Source organism: Phasianus colchicus, chromosome 8 (genome assembly GCF_987193195.1).
Source record: "Phasianus colchicus chromosome 8, bPhaCol1.hap1.1, whole genome shotgun sequence".
Lineage (NCBI taxonomy): Eukaryota > Metazoa > Chordata > Aves > Galliformes > Phasianidae > Phasianus > Phasianus colchicus.
Window position 1 is genome coordinate 6,359,610 of NC_143443.1, and position 19,472 is coordinate 6,379,081.

A 19,472-nucleotide genomic window follows, 5' to 3' on the forward strand; every position below is an offset into this window, starting at 1 on the left:
TCACAGTTCAGAGGTCCAGCCAGCCAGAGGCTGCAGTCCACCTTGGAGGAACAAGAAGGGGACACAACTCTGAAGAAAGGATAGAGCTCACAACCAGCTCTCAGTGAAAGCTAGCACAAGAGCAGGTGGTAACCTACAGGGGCATTTTGCCTCCTTTGGGCTGACACTGCTGTGTTTGCCATATTTAACACACTACGTGCACTTCCCCATAGCCTTACGTGAGCCATACACCTGCAAATAATTTAGCCTCTGATTCTCTATGTTTGCTGGCATAGATTATCATTAAACTTCTTTACTTCGATACTGAGGTTTGCTAGAAAGATATATATTTTACCTTATCCTCTTGGATTTTTCTATATTGCATCTTAAAGATTTAGGGAGGTTGAGTATATTTGGAAAATCAATATGAACTGATTAATTATAACTAATTATAAAAGAACTAAACCATCCAACAAAGCTAAGCATCTGGAAGAGAATTATAACATTAATACATTTAGAATGTTTTGAACCAAATATTGAAGTCCAATAAAATGAACTTAGAACTTTTTTTTTTGTTAATAAACACGAAGAGATTTTAGCTGGCATTAATAGCTACCTGGGGCTGTAGAAATAAACATTTATTTCTGATTTATTTATTATTTATTTTTATATTATTTAATTTATTTCTAATAAATAAACAAGAAGCGCTATTCTTTTTAAAGTGAAGAAATAAAATGGAATTACATATTCCAGTCATTATACTATGACACTGAAAACAGCAACCCATCAGCCTTAGCTGGCCTACTGCATGTTTCCAAGTATTATTGAATAAATAGAAAGCACTTATTGTCTCTCAAAATGTTTTTTAAAAGGGGCAAACACACAGGGCTGTGTTCACAAGCTAAGTCACCACTGTGCAGATGAATGTTACATGCTAGCTGAAAGGGGACAAATAATAAAAACAATACAGTACAGAGGTGATTGACTAAAAAATGTATCTGAAGGGGCTATATTAGTTTGTGACATTGAAAAATCAGTAGCTTCTATCTCTATTTTACTGTGAACTTCCTTTCTAAACGTTGTAATAAAAGGACATGCAAATAGATCTGACTATGGAGTATCTATATTATACAACGACAGCTAGCGAAAGAAAATCCAGATATTTCATCAATCAGAACTCATTTTCATCATTTTAGTGCTACTGACCACTAACAGTAAGTAAAGGGAAAATCACAGGGCAGCCCTAAGAAACAATGGTTGATGATTTTACCAAGCTTTATGACATAAGCAAACCATTGCTTTCATTCCACAAGCAATTTCTAGCTGGAAGAGTAGCACACTAGCAACTCAGTACTAGAGTTCCTAGTGACCCAGCAGTGCCAGGTTAGCATTCTCCATTTTATGTTTATATTTGTGTTAGTTCAAGTGTAGGGTGTTTTCCCTTATCTGGGGAGAAAGGGATGAAAAACAAAGTGGATAAAAGAGCTGTGATACAATTTCTTTTCCATATTCTGCCCAATAATCACCTTATTATCTCTTTGCTGTTGTGATCCTTCATCCAAATTGTTCCTAGGAGTATATCTTAAAATAAAATCCTGTTCCTTCTCTATTTTTTAATTTCAGATCAGTCACAAGAGCAGATCAATACAGGAAAAGTTTTTGAAATATGAAGTTTGGATTTCTAGTGCTGAGCAGCAGCATTACTTCTCAGGAAACACAGCCAACAGTAACAGGCATCCCCTCGTTTCCCATCTGTCTCTCATCCCAATCTGCCCTGCCATCTCTGTGGCTGGAAGGGCAAGATAACGTTTACAACCATGCCAGTGTGTTGCTACTCTTCAGACGACCAGAAGAGGAGGCTCTGGCATTGAGCAGCGGGCTTACAGCAATCTCCTGTTGCGAGGGAAAACTGGGTTTTAATTTCCCAGTGTAATGGCAGTGAATGAGCTTAAAACTGACAAATGCAGAGGAATCTCAAACATTTGGGAATACAAGGAAGGAACAAATCAGTTCACTTTCTATTCTGTAATATTATCAGTTCTTTTTCTTGTAGATATTTAATTTCTATGAAAAGCAAATTCTGCTTTTATATATTGAAGAAATGAGAAATATTTATATAGAAAAATACCAGTTTTTCAGGTATAAAGCTCAAGTACCTTTTGTCTCTTTCTTATAGTCCATACAGTCTTTATTATAAACGACTCTGGCTTTTAGCACTTCTGGGAGAACAGTTTTACATCTCTTCCACTACAGTAATGAATTTGACCTCCCAGCATACCCAAGAAAAAGGTGTTACTTTAAGCTTTTTATATAAAAGGAAATAGAGGCACAATGGCATTAAATGACTCTGCTCAAAGATACTCAACAAATAGCTTTTAGCTCAACCTTCTCTTCCATAGTGCAGTTTGCTAAAGAGACCTATCCTCCTTTCATCTATTTTCTCTTAGCCACATGGGTACCTAAATTTGTCAGGAAACAAGTCCTTAGCATTATGAGATCCTCAATGGTATTCTGTAATGTGTGTGTTCAGGAGGGTAGTTATAGTATAGCAATGAAAGAGGCTTTCTTAATACCTTTATACAAAGGGAGAAATGTTAAATCAGTGTGCTTAGCCTTCAAGGTTCAGGTCAACTACTTTGAACTGCACTGAGCTGAATCCTCACCTGTATTATGCACACTTGAAAAGCTGGCAGAAGCTCACCGACTGGTAATGGCTTCATCTCAAGCCCTTGGATTCATACCTACTCTTCTCTGTTTGAATGCTGTTAGCCATAGTTATCTCCTCCTCCTCCACCTATGCTACATCTGTGGTGAAATATTTGACTAAAACATCATAAATCAAAACTGTTTCAAGTTTAAGATTAATGTTAGAGAAGAAAATACTGAAACTGCAAATCAGTTTAACTCTTATTTTCAGTAATATCCCGCAGCACAGCTGAAGCCATACTTATAGTTGCAGAACTTGTACCATCTGCAACATCGATCAGCTCAAAAAGGTTAATTAGATAATGTATTACTTGGGATAGATAGGAAAAATCCTATTGTCCGTCCTTACATCTTTTTTAAAGAATACGCCTTTATTTTTCTCAGGTGCAGAAAGTGATGATGACCATAGCAAAGAAGAAATACATGCTTCAAAATTAGTGGAAGCTACATTCTGATCAGAGTAACGTACGGAAGAATTTATGGCTTTTAATAAGACACTGAACTTGCACATGCAGATTTTTTTTTTTAGCTAACATTGCCATGCCTTAACCTTGACCCAGAAAGAGGTAAGAAAAACTTCCCTTGATGTTTGAGGTCAGCACTGTCATGTCTTGTTTTGTAACATCACTTTTTGCTATTTTGGTAAGGCAACTTGACTCATTTCAAGTGAACCATCAAAGTCTAAACGTTGTCAAGCAGTGAAGTGGAGGTGGCAGCTTCTTGCCTATGTGTCAAAGAAATCTTCATTTCTACAGTGAGTGTTAACAGAAATAACGTAGGGATAAACAAAGAAACGTTGATTTTAAAGTGCACTTACTGTAACATATCGTGACATCCTCACACTGCTGTTCGAGCCACTAAAATTTTATTCTGGATTTTGAAACCTATTTTCCAAAGGGTTAATGTCTTCATTACATTCCAAACCATCCTCAGAGAAGAATTCCACTTTCTGCACTCAACATTACCTTTATTACTTTATAACAGCTAAAATCACCGTTGTCCACTTCAACTGTTTCTCTATTACTCAGATACAAGTCTTAGGCCAAGAAGACATACTGCTGGCTTTCAATAGTCCTGTTTTTATATCTGGTCAGCAGCTTCTGTGCTCCAAATCATAATTGTCACCCCTAACCTGCTAATGGCCCCCCACTCCAGCACTCCACAGCTGCCTGTTCCACTAGGTTCTTTAGGCAGGATCTTTGGCCTATTTGAATACTGTAAGAAAACCTGTTCCCCACCATGCCTTCACATAGATGTCACCTTCTCCAAATGAAGGTACTGCAAGTTCTCTTTTCCAGCTGCAACTACTGCTTGTACCCCATTCAGAATCCTACAGTCAGCAGCTGCTATAAGCATTTCCTAAGCCAGGATATGCAGAACGCTCAAGTTTTAGACAACTTGCTCTTGAAAAAGGATCAAGTCCTTTGGTATTATATCACTCAGGCAGATCAAAATAGGAAACGTTCATGTTTATGACTTTATGACTTCTGTGTCAAAGGTGCTTTCTTCTAAAAACCTACTACTAAAAACCTACAGTGTATAGAGTTAACTCCTCTGTAGGCTAGCTGGATATGGAAAATAGTTTTGTGTAGTAAGCAGCTTTGAATGCCTATGGCAATAAATTTCAAATTGACAACTGCTATGGAAGGATCATGCCTAACTCAGAACCATAAAAATTAGATGCATTTTTATGCAGGCTTTTATAGGCCTGCAATGAGAGTAGTCTAACTTGTCATACCTGCATAGGAGCTAGTGAAGGTCTCAAAAGAGAGTCACCAGTCTTGTACTGGGAAATAGCTCTCAAGAGAGATTGTGTACTTGTTACCTTGAAAACTAACAGCATTCTGTGTAGCTCTTAAAGGAAAAATAAGGACTCAATTCCCCTTCCAGCCCTGTATTTTGCTGGTGCATTGGAACACCAATCTAATTGAAACAATGATCCACTCTTTTTTTCTAGGAATTTCTAAGTACTGTTTGGCGAGTCTTCCATTAACTTTCTCCTAGATAATACTTGTAAAATCATGATATAAGATGAAATAACTCTGAGCAAGATCAATTAATGATTTCTTCTTCCCTCACTAAAAGGATTACAAGATCCAGAATCAAGTAACATTTTTTCTCAACTAATAAATAGCTCTTCAGGTTCATTTCAAATTTAGCAAAATAAAATTGAGTCAGATTGTTCTTCCCAGTTGTGTTTTCTAGCTTCTTGCTAGCTTCTGTGTGTGTGTATGTGGTAGTTATGCGGATGATGCCAATTTCCTAAGCTTGGAATTTGGAAAGCATGGTGATTATTTTAAAAAATATTTAAAGAATTATCACCAGAAATTTGCACCATTAAAGTAGGAGGAGATCACCTAGTTCCCCAATGCCTTTTGATCAAAAATGTTTCTTATGTTACAAGGTTGGGATGAAACTGGCACAGAATGAATAAAATTGCAGTAAGGGAGATTTTATCTCCTCTTCAACTACCTAATTAAATGCATCAGCAATACAAACATCCTCCTCAGTGCTTTAGCCTTAGGATGTATACCATCTGTCAGGCACCCTAACTCCTCAGTTCCTCCAAAATATATCTGATGCCTTGTCAGAGACAGTCAATTAATGATTGTTCAAATACGAACATTTAAATTATGGAAGCTAGCAACATTTAAGAACAGAAACCAAGCCATCCATTTCCTCTGCCATTTGCTGTTATTCACTAAATTGACCTATCGTTTTATTTTGAAGTTTGTTGAATAATGCAACAAGAATGCGATACGATGCAGATCTTCAATTCCCTTGTATGTCTGTGTTTCAAATCAGTGCATTTCCGATTGGAGTCTGGATTCAGTTACACTGAGGCACAGTCTAAAGGGTTTTTCCCCAAGAATAAACAAAAGCAAGTGTATATTTTCAGCATTTGGTAGCCACTTCCTTATATGAAAAAATAAAGTCAGGAAGACAACAGATTCCAGGTGCTCAGAATTAGATCATAGGACAGCTAGATGTCTTGGTTCTGTTAATCAGAAACTAGCAAAATATTGGTCATCAGGTACATTATAATCAGTTTTGCTTCCTATGCATTCATTCAATACTTATTTAGGAGGGACAAAAGATATTTTCAGTAGTAAAATATTTACGTTCACCATGGTAGATAAAACATTAACTTTGGTTGAGTATAACTGTGTCACATACCTTCTGGTGGGGAATTACAGCTCTGGGTGAGTCAATTTTGGGTGGTGTGGTTGAAACTGGCACTGGACGTTTCGATCTGAGGATTAAAAAGAAGATTTTGCAATCAGAACTCCTTTTTTCCCAGATAAAATTTTACATTTCTTGCAAAAATGCTACTTCATCAGTAGTGAAATATTAGGCAAAGCTAATACTTTTCTAGTCATCATAAGGCTTTTTCCATGTTCTCACTTGCAAAAGTCTTGGATGTGAAAAATAATGCCCGATTAAGTTTCTCTGAACAGTGAAAAGCCTTCCACTCTGCATCACCCATTTTCTAGTACCTTATGACTGGATTTTTAGAGATGCCAGTTAGCTGTAACAGGAGATAAACTCATGTTTGGACAGCATTCTAGAAAATGGGACTTAGAAGTGTCTTAAAATGCAATGACTATGCTTTGATATTGAGACATCTCAAGATCAATTCCTCCAAAGATTATTACTTAGAATCTTAAACTGTGTAGTAATTATCACTCTTTAAATGCCTATGCAGGAAGAAACAAGTTTAATTTTTTTTTTAATTTATACTCTCAACAGTAGATCACTTCACTCCAAATACTCACCACCTTGCATCTGTGTTTGACAAATACACGAGGATTTTAATAACTGAAGTAAATCATACCAAAATATTTGCAAAACACACAATCCACCCTTTAATTGGAATGTAACAAAATCAATTTAGCAGAGTTAAAATGTTAACTGAAGTACTTTAGGATGCTCAGAAACTGAAGACGTATTGTGAAGGTTTTGAGAACTTCAATGAATACCCTTCTGAAATCTTCCAAAAAAAAAAAAAAGGATCACAGGAAAATGAACTGAAAAAAGTACAAATAATCAAAGGAATCACAGTTCTGTCATTGCTGTCCTATTGCCAATCTACAGATTCAAGTTATAATTTTTATGGATGAGGTTTTGAAATATATTTTGTAATTAGGACAGAGGAACAAAAATGAAATAAAAGTACTTAAAATCACACAAAACTGTTACTGAAGCAGAAGTAACTACAACATCTGGAACCATTTGCTTTAGAAAATAAATGAATAGGGGAAGACATTATAGAAGTTAAGAAAACAGTGAGTAGTAGGAAAAGAGAAATAAAGCTATGCTAGACAAAGTAAAATTGAAAAGACAACATATATGCAATTGGTAGAAGGCAAAATTTTTTTCCTGAAGTAGTTGATTAACCTGAAGTGAAACTTAACTAGAAGACAACATTGAGACTACAACAATAATAGGCCATCAGGATGGATTAGATAGTTATTCTTATAACAAAAACACAGAAGATACTTTTGGTCCAGTAGAAATACGTAGCCATACATGTTCACATTTTTCATAGCACTTCACAAAAGATTGATAGGGGAAGATATTCCATTTTAGGCTCATTATTTCCTTACTGAGGGCTGTGTTGCTCTTTCCAATGATGTACTTAACAATGGCAGCTGCTGGAGAAAGAAAACTGATAAAGACAAAAGCTAGGGCTGGTCATAGGGGAATCTGAGTGTTAATACATAGCATCACACTGAGCTGCGTATTTAGCTTTAGTTGCCACATATAAAATATCCACATAGAAAACAAACTAGGAAAAAAATGAGTTACCTTCACAGGAACTTCAAGATTTCTTAATGGAAAACAGAAATTATGTGACTTTTTTAATCTGCCCACTGCAGGGGGGAAGGTTGAACTAGATGTTCTCTCAGGTTTCTATCAACCCAAGCCCCTCTAATAACTGATATTTACAGATTGCATATATCGTGATATAACATAATAACAATCCGAGAAATGCTTCAAATTCCAAGGACAAAAGCTAATCACTAACTGCCTAGAACAAACTTTCCTCAGAAATGCATTATTAACCCATCTTCCTTCAGAAGTGCTTCCACAACCATTTCAGCTAAGAGAAAAAATAACTCATATTTAAGACGTGCACACTTATCGTGAAAGAAAATAAAGTAAGCTCCAGCCCAGAACACAGAGTTGCAAAAAAACTGACTGGAAAAGTTTATGAATAAGCAAAGATTTAGGGGAGATTCTGATCCTCCTTCTGCTGGTACCCAGGTATTTCTGTGAAGTTATCGAGGGAGTCCTAGACATAGTCAAACCCAGAGCCAGGCAGCATGGGCACTGACTGTACCTTATGCTCTATCCATTGATCATGAATTCTAGTGCCAAAGTTGCTCAGCAATGTAAATGCTTTTTGTTGCTTTTACATGCAGAACAAACAGCTGTATACAGCAAGTTTAATGCTTAACTAGAAAATATTTGTATTGCATTATCCTGGGCTGCATCAAGAAGAGTGGCCAGCAAGGTGAGGGAGGTGATTGTTCACCTCTGCTCTGCTCTCGTGAGACCCCATCTGGAGTACTGCATCCAGGCCTGCAGCCCCCTACGATTCTGCTACTTATTTTATCTATTTTCTTCCCAAAACCCCTGGAGTATGCCTAGTTTGTAGAGTTGCGAGGAAGATGGAAGTCCAAATTCCACAAATGATTGCGACAGTTATAGATTTGATGTTGAAATATTCCAAGATATTTTTCCCAGTCAAAGCAATTGATTTGTCTTCAACTTGGCTGCATTTTGTTTTCAAGTTGCAAAAGTAAAATTGGAAATGAAAGGCTTGTTTGTCAGCCTTAAGAAAACCCAAATATGTAATTCCAGCATTTTTTGAATTCTTCCCTAGTATCTTCTGTTCTGGGAAATACACCTCCCCTGTCTCCACATACAGGTTCTCTGCCTTACTGAAGTTTAAAAGCAGTAGGGATCTAGTTTTGAAAAGCAGTTCAATTTTGATAGTACTGTTGATGTAACTGTCAAAATTTCTACTTGTTCCCATCTACCTAAATATATCTTTAATCAAAGAGCTCTTGACTTCAATTCTATTACCTTCACAAACCCAACAAACGTTCATTAGGACTCAGCTGCAATAAGAGGAGCTGCCTGCTTAAGGAAGAGCTTCCAGAGAGTTCGAGTTCTGTAGTGCAATAACAGCTTATCCCTGCTCTCAGGGGAGCATACTACCATACTTGGAGACAGGAGATACGACCCAACAGCTGATAGCTCTTTTTCATGCTCATGGCAGTCTTTTGTAGTTTATAACTTTGGCAGTCAGTGTCTATCTTCACTTCTTGGATTCTCAGGACAGCTAAAGTCATTTTTACATTAAGATCTTGTTCTCACTTCGTTATATGTGAGCATCTATATACACTGGTTAAGATGCTCAAAAAAGTATCTTACTGTCTCAAAACTCAAAAAAAAAAAATAAAATGAAGGGCCTATAGAAAGGTGATAAAACAAATCAACTTTGAAATATTTTGAAATCATTTTACCTACTTCACATATCTCCTAATTTAATGGAGTGGGTCACACAGTGGGTCACACTGGGCTTTGCATATGTATTTATTAAATGCAATAATTCTAATTTTGGGAAAAAAACAGAAGTAAAACAGCCAGACTAAATATTCTTCATGGTCATCACTACATCCATCTTCAGCCAAACACTGAATTAAATATCATGCATAGAAGCTATCTACTGATTCTAAACCTTGCAAGGAAAATCCTGCATCTTGTGATCCCACAGTTTAAGTTCACTGAGCTCTTCCTGGACATTAGCAAACAGGCTCAGCATCTTTTATGAGAATCACAAATACAAAACCCACACAACTTCATACATCATTGTGATCACTTTGGGGCTAGGATGAAACCTAGTTTCACCTTATCAAGATTGCATCTGTACCTGCACTGAAATTGATAAATACCTCCATCAGCAGTTTTGCTCTGTGTCAACAGTAATGCAAATATTAGCATTTGGATGGATGACTGACTTGTTAATTATTTCCCTGCATTGCATTACACTCAGATGGACTGCAGAACAGGCAGTTATGCTTTTCAGGCCTGTTGTTCGTACCCATAGCATTATATGAACTAAAATACTCATAAATTGACCTGTAAGTAAGCAGTTATCCATAGGTCTGTGGAAGAGAATGTTTGCAAGTATGTAATATCTGTTTCCTTTAGAAGGGATTTGAGCAAAGGGTAGCTGTAAATACTACAGGATAGAAAAGGAAAGAGCAGAGAAATCTTGGAGAGTTTAGAGTAAGGAAGGAAAGGGAAAATGAGAAAAAATACTTGTGAGGCTGTGAGTTTTGAAAATGAGTATCTATCTATAGATTTTGAAGCAGCAATCAAATTCTACTCTCCAGTTTTCTCTTCAGCTCCCCCTTGTCCCACTGGATGACACCTGCACATCATCTTCACTCTTCCCATTGCTCTTGCAAGACAAAAACTCTTCACCTGAATTCCCTTCTATTCTGCCCTTGAGCCTGCTCCCTCCTGGAAGGGCTGACTGGCTGCTAATGCCTCCATTGCCTCCTGGTATCAGCTCTGAGATTCCTGCACCCCAGCAGCAACTGAGGGCAGAATTCAGATTGCTCAGCTGTAGAGAGAAGTGTCAGAGAATTACAAGGGAGAGACTGAAATAGAATCACAGTAATCAGGGAGGGTTCAGAGCTTAATCACATATAATCTCACTTGAAATCTCTGACAATTCAGTAGTTATGATTCCATGATTGTATTTATTATCTCTAATTACTGCCAGATGCTAAAAATAAATGTAATTAAGATGAACAAGCAAATAATGAAATGATTTGTTAGTGTAAGAAGAGAAGAACAAAACATTTATGTTATGAAACGATCCAATACTGAAGAGCCATTGTTACAAGGAGCAGGAAAGTGCACTGTCTTTATCCAGTGCTTATACGTATGTATTAACTTGGACTGGAAATGTCACTCACTCACCCCAGTAGGCCTAATAAGTAAAAAATTTTGAGGACTCAGACATAAAAAATATTTACCTATGTATCTTTTACTGAAGAGCATCTAATATGAAACATAGCAATTTCTCCTGTTTAAATTTCCCCTGCCATGCACATAGTGTATCTGACTCTTAAATCACCTCCATTCAGGTACCACCAGACTCCAGAGCAGTTCCAAACTCTTAGCTTTCCAACAGCTTTGTTAAGGGTGAACATCACTCAGCTGCAGATTTCAGATCAGCACTGGGAACTGCTATAGAGAATCACTCCAAAGTATGCAGCCAAGCCTTTTTTAAAAAGGAAAGAGATTCACAAAAGAATAATACAAAGCTCAACAGCTGCCTTCTGTTGAAGGTACTTCTCACGGTAGCTGTCTGTGCTGTCCAAATTCAAATATGTTGATGTTACACAGATGAAGCCTATTTTTCCCTTTGCCACTTGACATTTGCTAAGAGCAAATCTAACTCTAGATACTTTGAGCATCATGATCACAAATGACTAGAATTCCCTGAAGCTCTTAATGATGCAAAATTAGTTACCTGTTTTTCCTGTAATTTCTTTAACTCGGAATGTGGACATTACAGCATACTCAATGGCTTCCAGAGCATTTCTAATTGACATATACGGCAGAAAGAACAATTAGGGATCATGGATAATTAGATCTTAACTGTAGTTCAATGCATTTAGCTATTCACTCTGTTTGCAAAACAGAATACGTCAGTGAGCTTTCCATCAGTGCCTTTTCTTCACTTTTTCTTACTGTTTAGAGGACACAAACCGAAGTGGGTTACGCAGAGCCACTCACTGCCACTGTCTCACCACAACAATCAGTAACTATTGTCTAGGCAAAGTTCCAGTGCTTCTGGAAGATATGAATATCTTCAGTTATTGCAACAAGCAGCTATGATGTTTGCAACCACTACTCAAAGATACCTGCAGAGATGTACATCCTTCTTTCCAGCGTGCTGATACCTATGTATTTACATCTTGCTTACTAGGCAAAACAGACATTAACAAAGGCTCTACAGAAATACAAATAAGATACGCATCTATACACACCACACTCACTACATGGTTCATTATGCTCTTAGCTTTGTTGGTTTTTTTAATTATTATTTTTTTGAATGCTGCTATGTGATTAGAGTGCCTTCTTCACAAAGGCAACTAACTTACGATTTCATGCTCAGTAATAATTCCATTACTTTTTTCAGTAGCTAACCTGTCAATTATGCTGCAGAAGAAGGATGATCCTATGACAGGACAACTGTCTTTGGAATTAAAATTCAGTTTTATCTGTTACTACAGGATTATACAAGATTGCCTACAGAAAGTTACTGGGCGTTCTATTTTGCTTCACCACAGAAAGACAATTTCCCTCATGAGAATAAATATATGAAAGGCTATGAGCAATTCAGATGCTCTGTTGAGACAGCAATATAATGAACAGATGCTTTCTCTAGTTATTTTACACTTTTCTGAACTTTTGAGATAAACAGTTTGCTTCCTACAAATACTGTTGATTAGCTGTAAGAAAACTAAGCAACCACTTTTTTCCTCATCTGATAGATGTCAAATCTGTCAGCAGCTTATCTGAGAGACTTTGACATGAAACTTAATTCTGTGTTTTAAGACTGCTTACTTAAGAAAGTTTGCCAGGCCTTGTCAAAAAAAAATTTGCTTCCTTCTGAGTTATTCAGCTGCTGCTTGAAGTTGTCTTTATGACAAAGCAGAAACCACAGCACCACCTGCCAGTGCGCAGTACTGCCATAATGCAGTAAACAGCAGTCAGAGAGGGGAAACAAAGATATGGCCAACCTCTGAAGAGCCCAAAAGCCAAGTAGAATGCACCTTGGTGTGTCCCTGATCTTAACAGGGATGTCAATGATTAAGATTTGGAAAAAAAAAAAAAAGGCCTGGTAGCTTTTAGTCATCTGGAGATTTAGGTTGGACATTAGGGGGAAGTTCTTCACACAGAGAGTGGTGAGGTGCTGGAACAGGCTGCCCAGAGAAGCCGTGGATGCCTCATCCCAGGAGGGGTTCAAGGCCAGGTTGGATGGGGCCCTGGGCAACCTGGTCTAGTATTAAATGTGGAGCTTGGTGGCTCTGCATGTGGCAGGGGGGTTGGAGATTCATAATCCTTGAGGTCCCTTCCAACCCTGGCAATTCTGTGATTCAGTGACTCCTCAATTCCACTTCTTACAAGTAATGTATTAGCTTGAAGGATGTAATTTACATTTTGGCATATCCACGCTTAAGCCAATCAACATTAATCAACAAGAAAAGGTCTCAGACCTGATATAGTGTGACCTTCTTGTGAGCTTAACATTTTGGGTAATATACCGACTTCCTGATTGCAAAATGCAGCCAGTATTTGTTTCAAAGATTATACCTGTGATGTGTATCGAGTTGTGTTAGCCCATTGATTTGGATGAGATGTGCCAGTGATATCCCTAACTTTTCCATGCTAAATGCAACATAATACATATAAGAATTTACATGGAGATGGATGAAATCAGCTTCCATTGCATTTTTATCTTACACATAAGAGGATGATTTTAACTTCACTTAAAACTGGTGTTTCAAGGTAGGGAAGAAGTCACATGCAGTCTGAGAATAGTTCGAATCCCTACGATCTTCTTGTAATCAAAACTTATCTGCACTTTAAAGCCTTGGTGCCACAGTTTCCAGGCTCTAAAACTAACAAGGACACTTTATGCACTGAGTGTAAATAGCAGTCCGTTCAACCTGCTCATGTAGGGAATATATCTATATTCATTGCAATGACTGACATTTATATTTTATTTTCCATGGAATAAGCAACTCACCACTTTCAAAAGCATTCAAAGTAACTACTCTAAAATAGTAACTCATAGTCTTGTCCAGATACCAGCCTAACATTCAGAAACAAACACTACCATCCTCTCATCTCTGCGCACAGAGACAACTGGATATTCAATGAGATTCACCTCTATTTCAGAGCTTGTAATAATACATGTTAACTTTTTAAAACCAACTTTTTCTTCAATGCACTAAGTACATGGTCTCATCAGAAGTTTGGAGAAGAAACCTTGGATATTGAGGATAAATGGCTCTAGGAAATTCCAGGGTTGAATTTCTAGCAAAGTAAGAATTAGTGTCACATCACATTCACCATTATTGTTGCTTTCCTTTTTTTCTATTAATGTGATTAAAATTTTGGATTTATGCATACTGTGACTAAGTAAGGCATGTAAGAATCTGACTACTCCACTATTCTTATCTTGCCAAAAGTAGAATTTATAATTCCTTTCCTGAACGCAGGTACATGCAGATTACCAACTGACTCAACTGAGGAACCATGCTTTGAGGAAAGGCTGAGGACACCCAGATTGTCTACTCAAGAGAAAAAGAGGCTGAGACAACTTCATTGTTCTCCACAGCTCCCTGAAGGTAAGAAATCATAGAATGGCCTGGGTTGAAAAGGACCACAGTGTTCATCAACCCCCCTGCTATGTGCAGAGTCACCAACCAGCAGACCAGGCTGCCCAGAGCCACATCCAGCCTGGCCTTGAATGCCTGCAGGGATGGGGCATCCACAACCTCCTTGGGCAACCTATTCCAGTGCATCACCACCCTCTGAGTGGGAAAAACTTCCTCCTGATATCCAACCTAAACCACCTATCTCAGTTTAAAACATGAAGGTGCCAACCTCTTCTTCCCATTAACCAATGATAGATGCACAGAAACAGATCTCCCCTATGCCAGTGGAGTCAGACTGGACATTTGGGAAGAATGTATCCACTGTGAGGGTGGTCAGACATTGGAACAGGTTTCCTAATGAGGTGGTTGATACGCTATGCTTGTTGGCATTCAGGAGCCATTTGGATTAAGTCCTTATAATGCAGTTAAACTTGGTTAGCTCTTGAACTGGTCAGGCATCTAGACTCAATGACCTTTGAAGGTCCCTTCCCACTGAACTGTTCTAGTCTATTTTAACTCGAGGTCTCCAAAATGTAATGTCCACATGGTCTATGATCTGAGACCTCAGCACAATCTAGACCACAATTACTCCAGTGAGTTTGACATTGAATAACCAACATGGCATCAGCCTTGAATTTTTTTTTTCTGATACGAAATAAAGAAAATACTGGCTCAATATGTAAATTCTCTGAGAATCATATTAGCTTATTTAAACTATTTCTGCAAAATTCAAGAAGGGAACAGGTTAAAGTACAGAGCTTCATTTTTTTAAAAAAGGGTTTTTTTTTGTTTTATATTCTGATACTTTTTCTTTCTTGCCATATAATTTCAGACCGTATTTCTAAGGCAACATGAAAACATTTGTACTTGAAAATATGCTAAGACTAACACTTCTTATGAAATTTTATCAAATGCAAGCCAAAATGCAAGTCACATACCTTCTTGAAGTCTGAAGGCTGGATTATTGAATACTGTGGGTAGGAGGCAGGCATTCATATCCTCAGTCTAGACTGACACAATAGCAAAGGACTTGCTTCTGTATGTAGTAATTCAGAAATCTTACTGGAGTCTTGATATGGCTTTTGCTCCCCAAACTTTTAAGTGCTGCTATCCTAGCTATTGAGTCCCAAGGGATACTCCTGAGCTGTGGAAGTATTGCTCATCCAAGGAGCAGTCATTTGGCACCAGGAATTCAGTTTCCAGAAAGACTGCAGCAGGCATTCAGCAAGCAGAACAAAAACACTAGCAAATCAACACTTAGCATTAGCATTCCTTTCAAAAAAAAAAAGGAAAAAAGTCACATTTGCATGAGAACAGACTCTCCCCCTATATATAAGCAGTCAATGAATGAAGGCATTATTAGTCTAATCAGTGTAATAAAATCATCCAGAAAAAAAAAAAAGGAGAAAGTTCCAAAACCATACTTTCATTTTCTGTCTGTTTTTTACTAATCACTTTCTACAATGCTTTTTGGCAATGTTTCCAGTAATACTCCAACTATTCAATATTTTAGTCTGTGCTTTTGGGAGAATTGCCTACAGAAAGTTTACTCTTAAACTATAATATTTACTCTCTTCTAATTCTTGTTCAAGCATAAACCCAGCCTAAATCTGGTTCTGATATAAAAATATGCCCACCAGCCCATCAGACCTACAACATGTACAGAATTGTTTACTATTCACAGCTTCAGACAAAAGAAAGCAGCTTACAATAACCTTTGAATTTCCTTGGCTTGCAGTTTGCTGTCACCACATACTTTATTTATGGTAGGCCTGAAATAAATCCTGCAGGATCAGCCATCTTTTAGTGCTGCACAAGAAAAAGAAAGCTATTAAATATTTACCATAACTCTCTCATAGCTTTGCAACCTATACTTCCCATTTCACTACTAAAAAGGATTGTTTAGCTCTTGATTTGCCAGCAAAAAGCAGTCAATCGTGGCTGCCTGAATGCAAACTGTATTCCAACATTGGCTTGCCCTGGAAGGGGGAGATGTTGTGTCAATGCACCTTCCCTGCTCCTCTGCAGGGACTCGTAGTGACACCAAAGCAGGCATCTTAGAGCATCACAGGAATGCCTATGCCAGCAGAATGAGGCACGCTCATGTTACAGCATTTTCCAAAACTAAGTCAGTACATTTGGTGAATCCTTTCCAAGGAGGCTGATCAGATTCCTTGAGTTAAGATCAAATGAATACTGTGGATGCTCCAGTGAAATGCGTTGACAAATAATACCATACTCATGAATTGTATTTCATGTGAATTTTAAAAAGTAACCCATTTGTATCAATTAAAAATACATTTTGCATGCATTTCAGTTTTCACCTGTGAACTGAACGCAGCAGAACAATAAGCAGATGGCCCAGTTTCTGTGGGACAGCCAGCCAGTTGAAGATGAACTTTGACTGGCCTGGGACTAAAATGCCTGAGGGCAGCTGTGCAGCTCAAGTGACCGATCAGAAACAGATACTGTAAAATGACTGAGAACTAATCTCCAGTAAGGCACAAAAAGATGAGCAGCAGTTTCTTTTTCCACAGCAGTTCATTAAAGAGCATGATCACAACCTTCCATAGCATTGTCTAGCAGCACAGGAAGTACATAGCAGATTCCAGAGATCTAAGCAGCCAGAAATTGACAGGGAGCATTTGGAAAAAGCACTATGTCACTGGAAGGCTGAATTCTGACTGCCTGATCAAACCTCTGGCACAGCTGTCAAGATCTCTGTTCAAGGAATTCCATGATATTGACAAAGTTTTGTGATGGTTCAGTGAAATCACAGCTTAGATAAGGTGATAAAAGGCAAAATTAACAGCAAGTTTAGGGAAGTGAGTGATCAGAAAACACTTGTCACCTATGGCCTCCTGAACCCGTAATGAGATACCTGCATGACAAACGCCGGCCAGCACTCCACACAAAACACTCACTGAAGAGCTATGTTAGTGTACATTGAACAGGGCAAATTGATGGTACTTGAAGAAAAACTAAGTTCGTATAGCCAGAAAAGTGAAGACTCTTTGTTTAGAGTAGGACAGGACGAATGAGCGTTCTTAATGCTTCCCTTCTGCTACATTTGATGCCTTGCAATTTGATATCCCGCACAAGTGCTGACACTATGTACACTTTTCTTGATAACCAAACAAAAACCACCAGTTCTTCACCCTGAAAAAGGAACTCCAAGGGGAATTTAAGTGTGATCATAAAAGTGAGTAGCAGCAAACACTATGCGAACTGTCAGGTTATAAAAAACACTCATGAAACCTTCATGGTCAGGATCAATAAAAGGAAAGGCCATTGCTCTTGAAAGCCCATAGCCATTAGATAAATAAAAAGCTTTTGGTTTCAGAATGCTTATGTCTAGATTTCATGTTCCATTGCTTTTCCCTTGGCATTATAGACTAAACAAGCAAGTTCACTTCAATTCCAGAGCTGCAACAACAACAGTCAAGCCACAAGTCCTCTGGTAAGGAATTCCAGGATCTTGAAAAGATTTTTTAAAGCCATGTGACTACTAGACATTAATGTCCAAGATCACTGAAATTTATGGCTTCAGTTTTCCTATCACTACAGCCAATTACTAACACATATATTTGCCTTTTAAATTTGAAAGTATTTCAGACTTTAATGTATATCAGATAATTGAGTGTCCCCATCTCAACAATCTGTACAGAAAGTAGATTTTTTTGTCCACTCCATCACTAGCAATCCAATATTGTGTGTTAACTGGTCTTTCTTTCACCAATGCAATATTTTGTGAAATTGTTTTTGTTGAGATCTTATCTAAACGTGAAACATAAGAATCCAATAGGAAAGCAAACAGAAGATCTACAATAAATTATCAGAAAGGAACATCTTCAACCTGTGCGTAACTCAAAACAATTTAGACCATTTTTCAAAAGATGCCATATGAATCTCCTTATCACTGCTATTCATTAAATTAGACCAAAAATGCTGGAGAGGGTCACAGAATGAGGGTTCAACTGCAAGCATCCAGGATAATGCCCTATTTTTTAAATACTGAAAGGTCTCAGTAACTTCAAAAGACCACTTTTAACTGACTTCTATCACATTTCTGTGAGAATGTCTCCCCTTTTTGCATTCAGATGTTTTCCTTTCCTGCACTGAAGCTACACCTTTTTTACCCTATCAAATGCAGACAGGTCACTCAGTGTGAACTCAGAGGTGCCAAACCATTAATAAAAATTCTCACTCTGGGAATGAGAGATTCAATCCATGGGATCAGAACACTTATGATAATTTTTTCTAGAATAGTCATTCATATATTAACCAAAAGTATGCGTGTTCACATGGGAATAAGTAAAAGAAACATCACTGTTGGACTTCTATCAGGAGCCTGAATGAACAAGGAATTACACCTCTTTTCAGTGGGCTAAATGCAACACAGATTCAATGGCATATAAGCCATTGTGATATCTATAAAAATCCATGCTACTTACTACAAGAATCACCACAGATTTTAGCTGTCCAACACATATCTATACATTGGACACTTCAAATTAAACTAACAGGTAAAGATGAAACACATAGCACTTAGTCATGGGTTTCATAGGACATCCTTGGGAATGCAAAGATTTTAACTTATGTCAACATACTTCTGAAGAGTGAGGCTCAGGTTGTAACTTGCTGACTTGATCTTGTTCTGAGCCTCTAAGTGAGTCATGCTGTCAGTATTGACTCCATCAATGGCTACCACAAGATCCCCTTGATTCATCTGTGACTGTGCTGCCTTGCTGCCAGGAGTGATCTGTATGGGAGAGGAAAAGAAAAAAGTCTTATAAGTCATTCTGTGCATAGATTACTTCTACAGAGCCTGTCCAGAATTGTAACACAATTTTCCTCAATTATTGCTATTGTTGTATTTGTGTACAGGTAGAACAACAAAACTTAAGGAAATTAAACAAATACACTTAACTCACATTTCTGCAAAGGTCAAGGGTACTGCCTACTTGTCATTATTTCCATTTTAAGGGGATAATTATCATAATTCATTTTGGGGTGGTAGAGACATTACTCAGAACTGGAAAACTAAGAAGCCACTAACTGCTGCATGACGGTTGTATCATTGTATTTTTCCTCCTAAAAGTCATTTTTCCCACACCAACTCATTGCACTGATCAGACAGAAAATGAATACGTGGGACCGTGGACATGTTTTGTTTCTCTATAGTGAGCTTTATAGGAAATTATTCTGCTTCACTTTAACCCACATAAAGCTACGGTTTCGTTACCAAGACACCACTACTTGTCCAGATACCTCCATCAGCCTCTTGCACATGACAATCCAAAAATA

At 37.7% G+C, this 19,472-nt stretch overlaps 1 protein-coding gene across 5 annotated transcripts in view; it reads right to left on the reverse strand.

The window, feature by feature from the left end:
- LDB3 (LIM domain binding 3) overlaps positions 1 to 19,472 on the reverse strand; it is a 118,792-nt gene that overhangs the window by 62,196 nt on the left and 37,124 nt on the right. For all 5 annotated transcript variants that reach the window (XM_090144790.1, XM_090144789.1, XM_090144791.1 and 2 more), the window contains exons 3-4: positions 18,776 to 18,927; positions 5,863 to 5,938 (exon numbers count right to left, since the gene is read on the reverse strand). In XM_090144790.1, the coding sequence (XP_090000916.1) occupies positions 5,863 to 5,938; positions 18,776 to 18,927 (228 nt within the window). The remainder of the gene's footprint in view (positions 1 to 5,862; positions 5,939 to 18,775; positions 18,928 to 19,472) is intronic.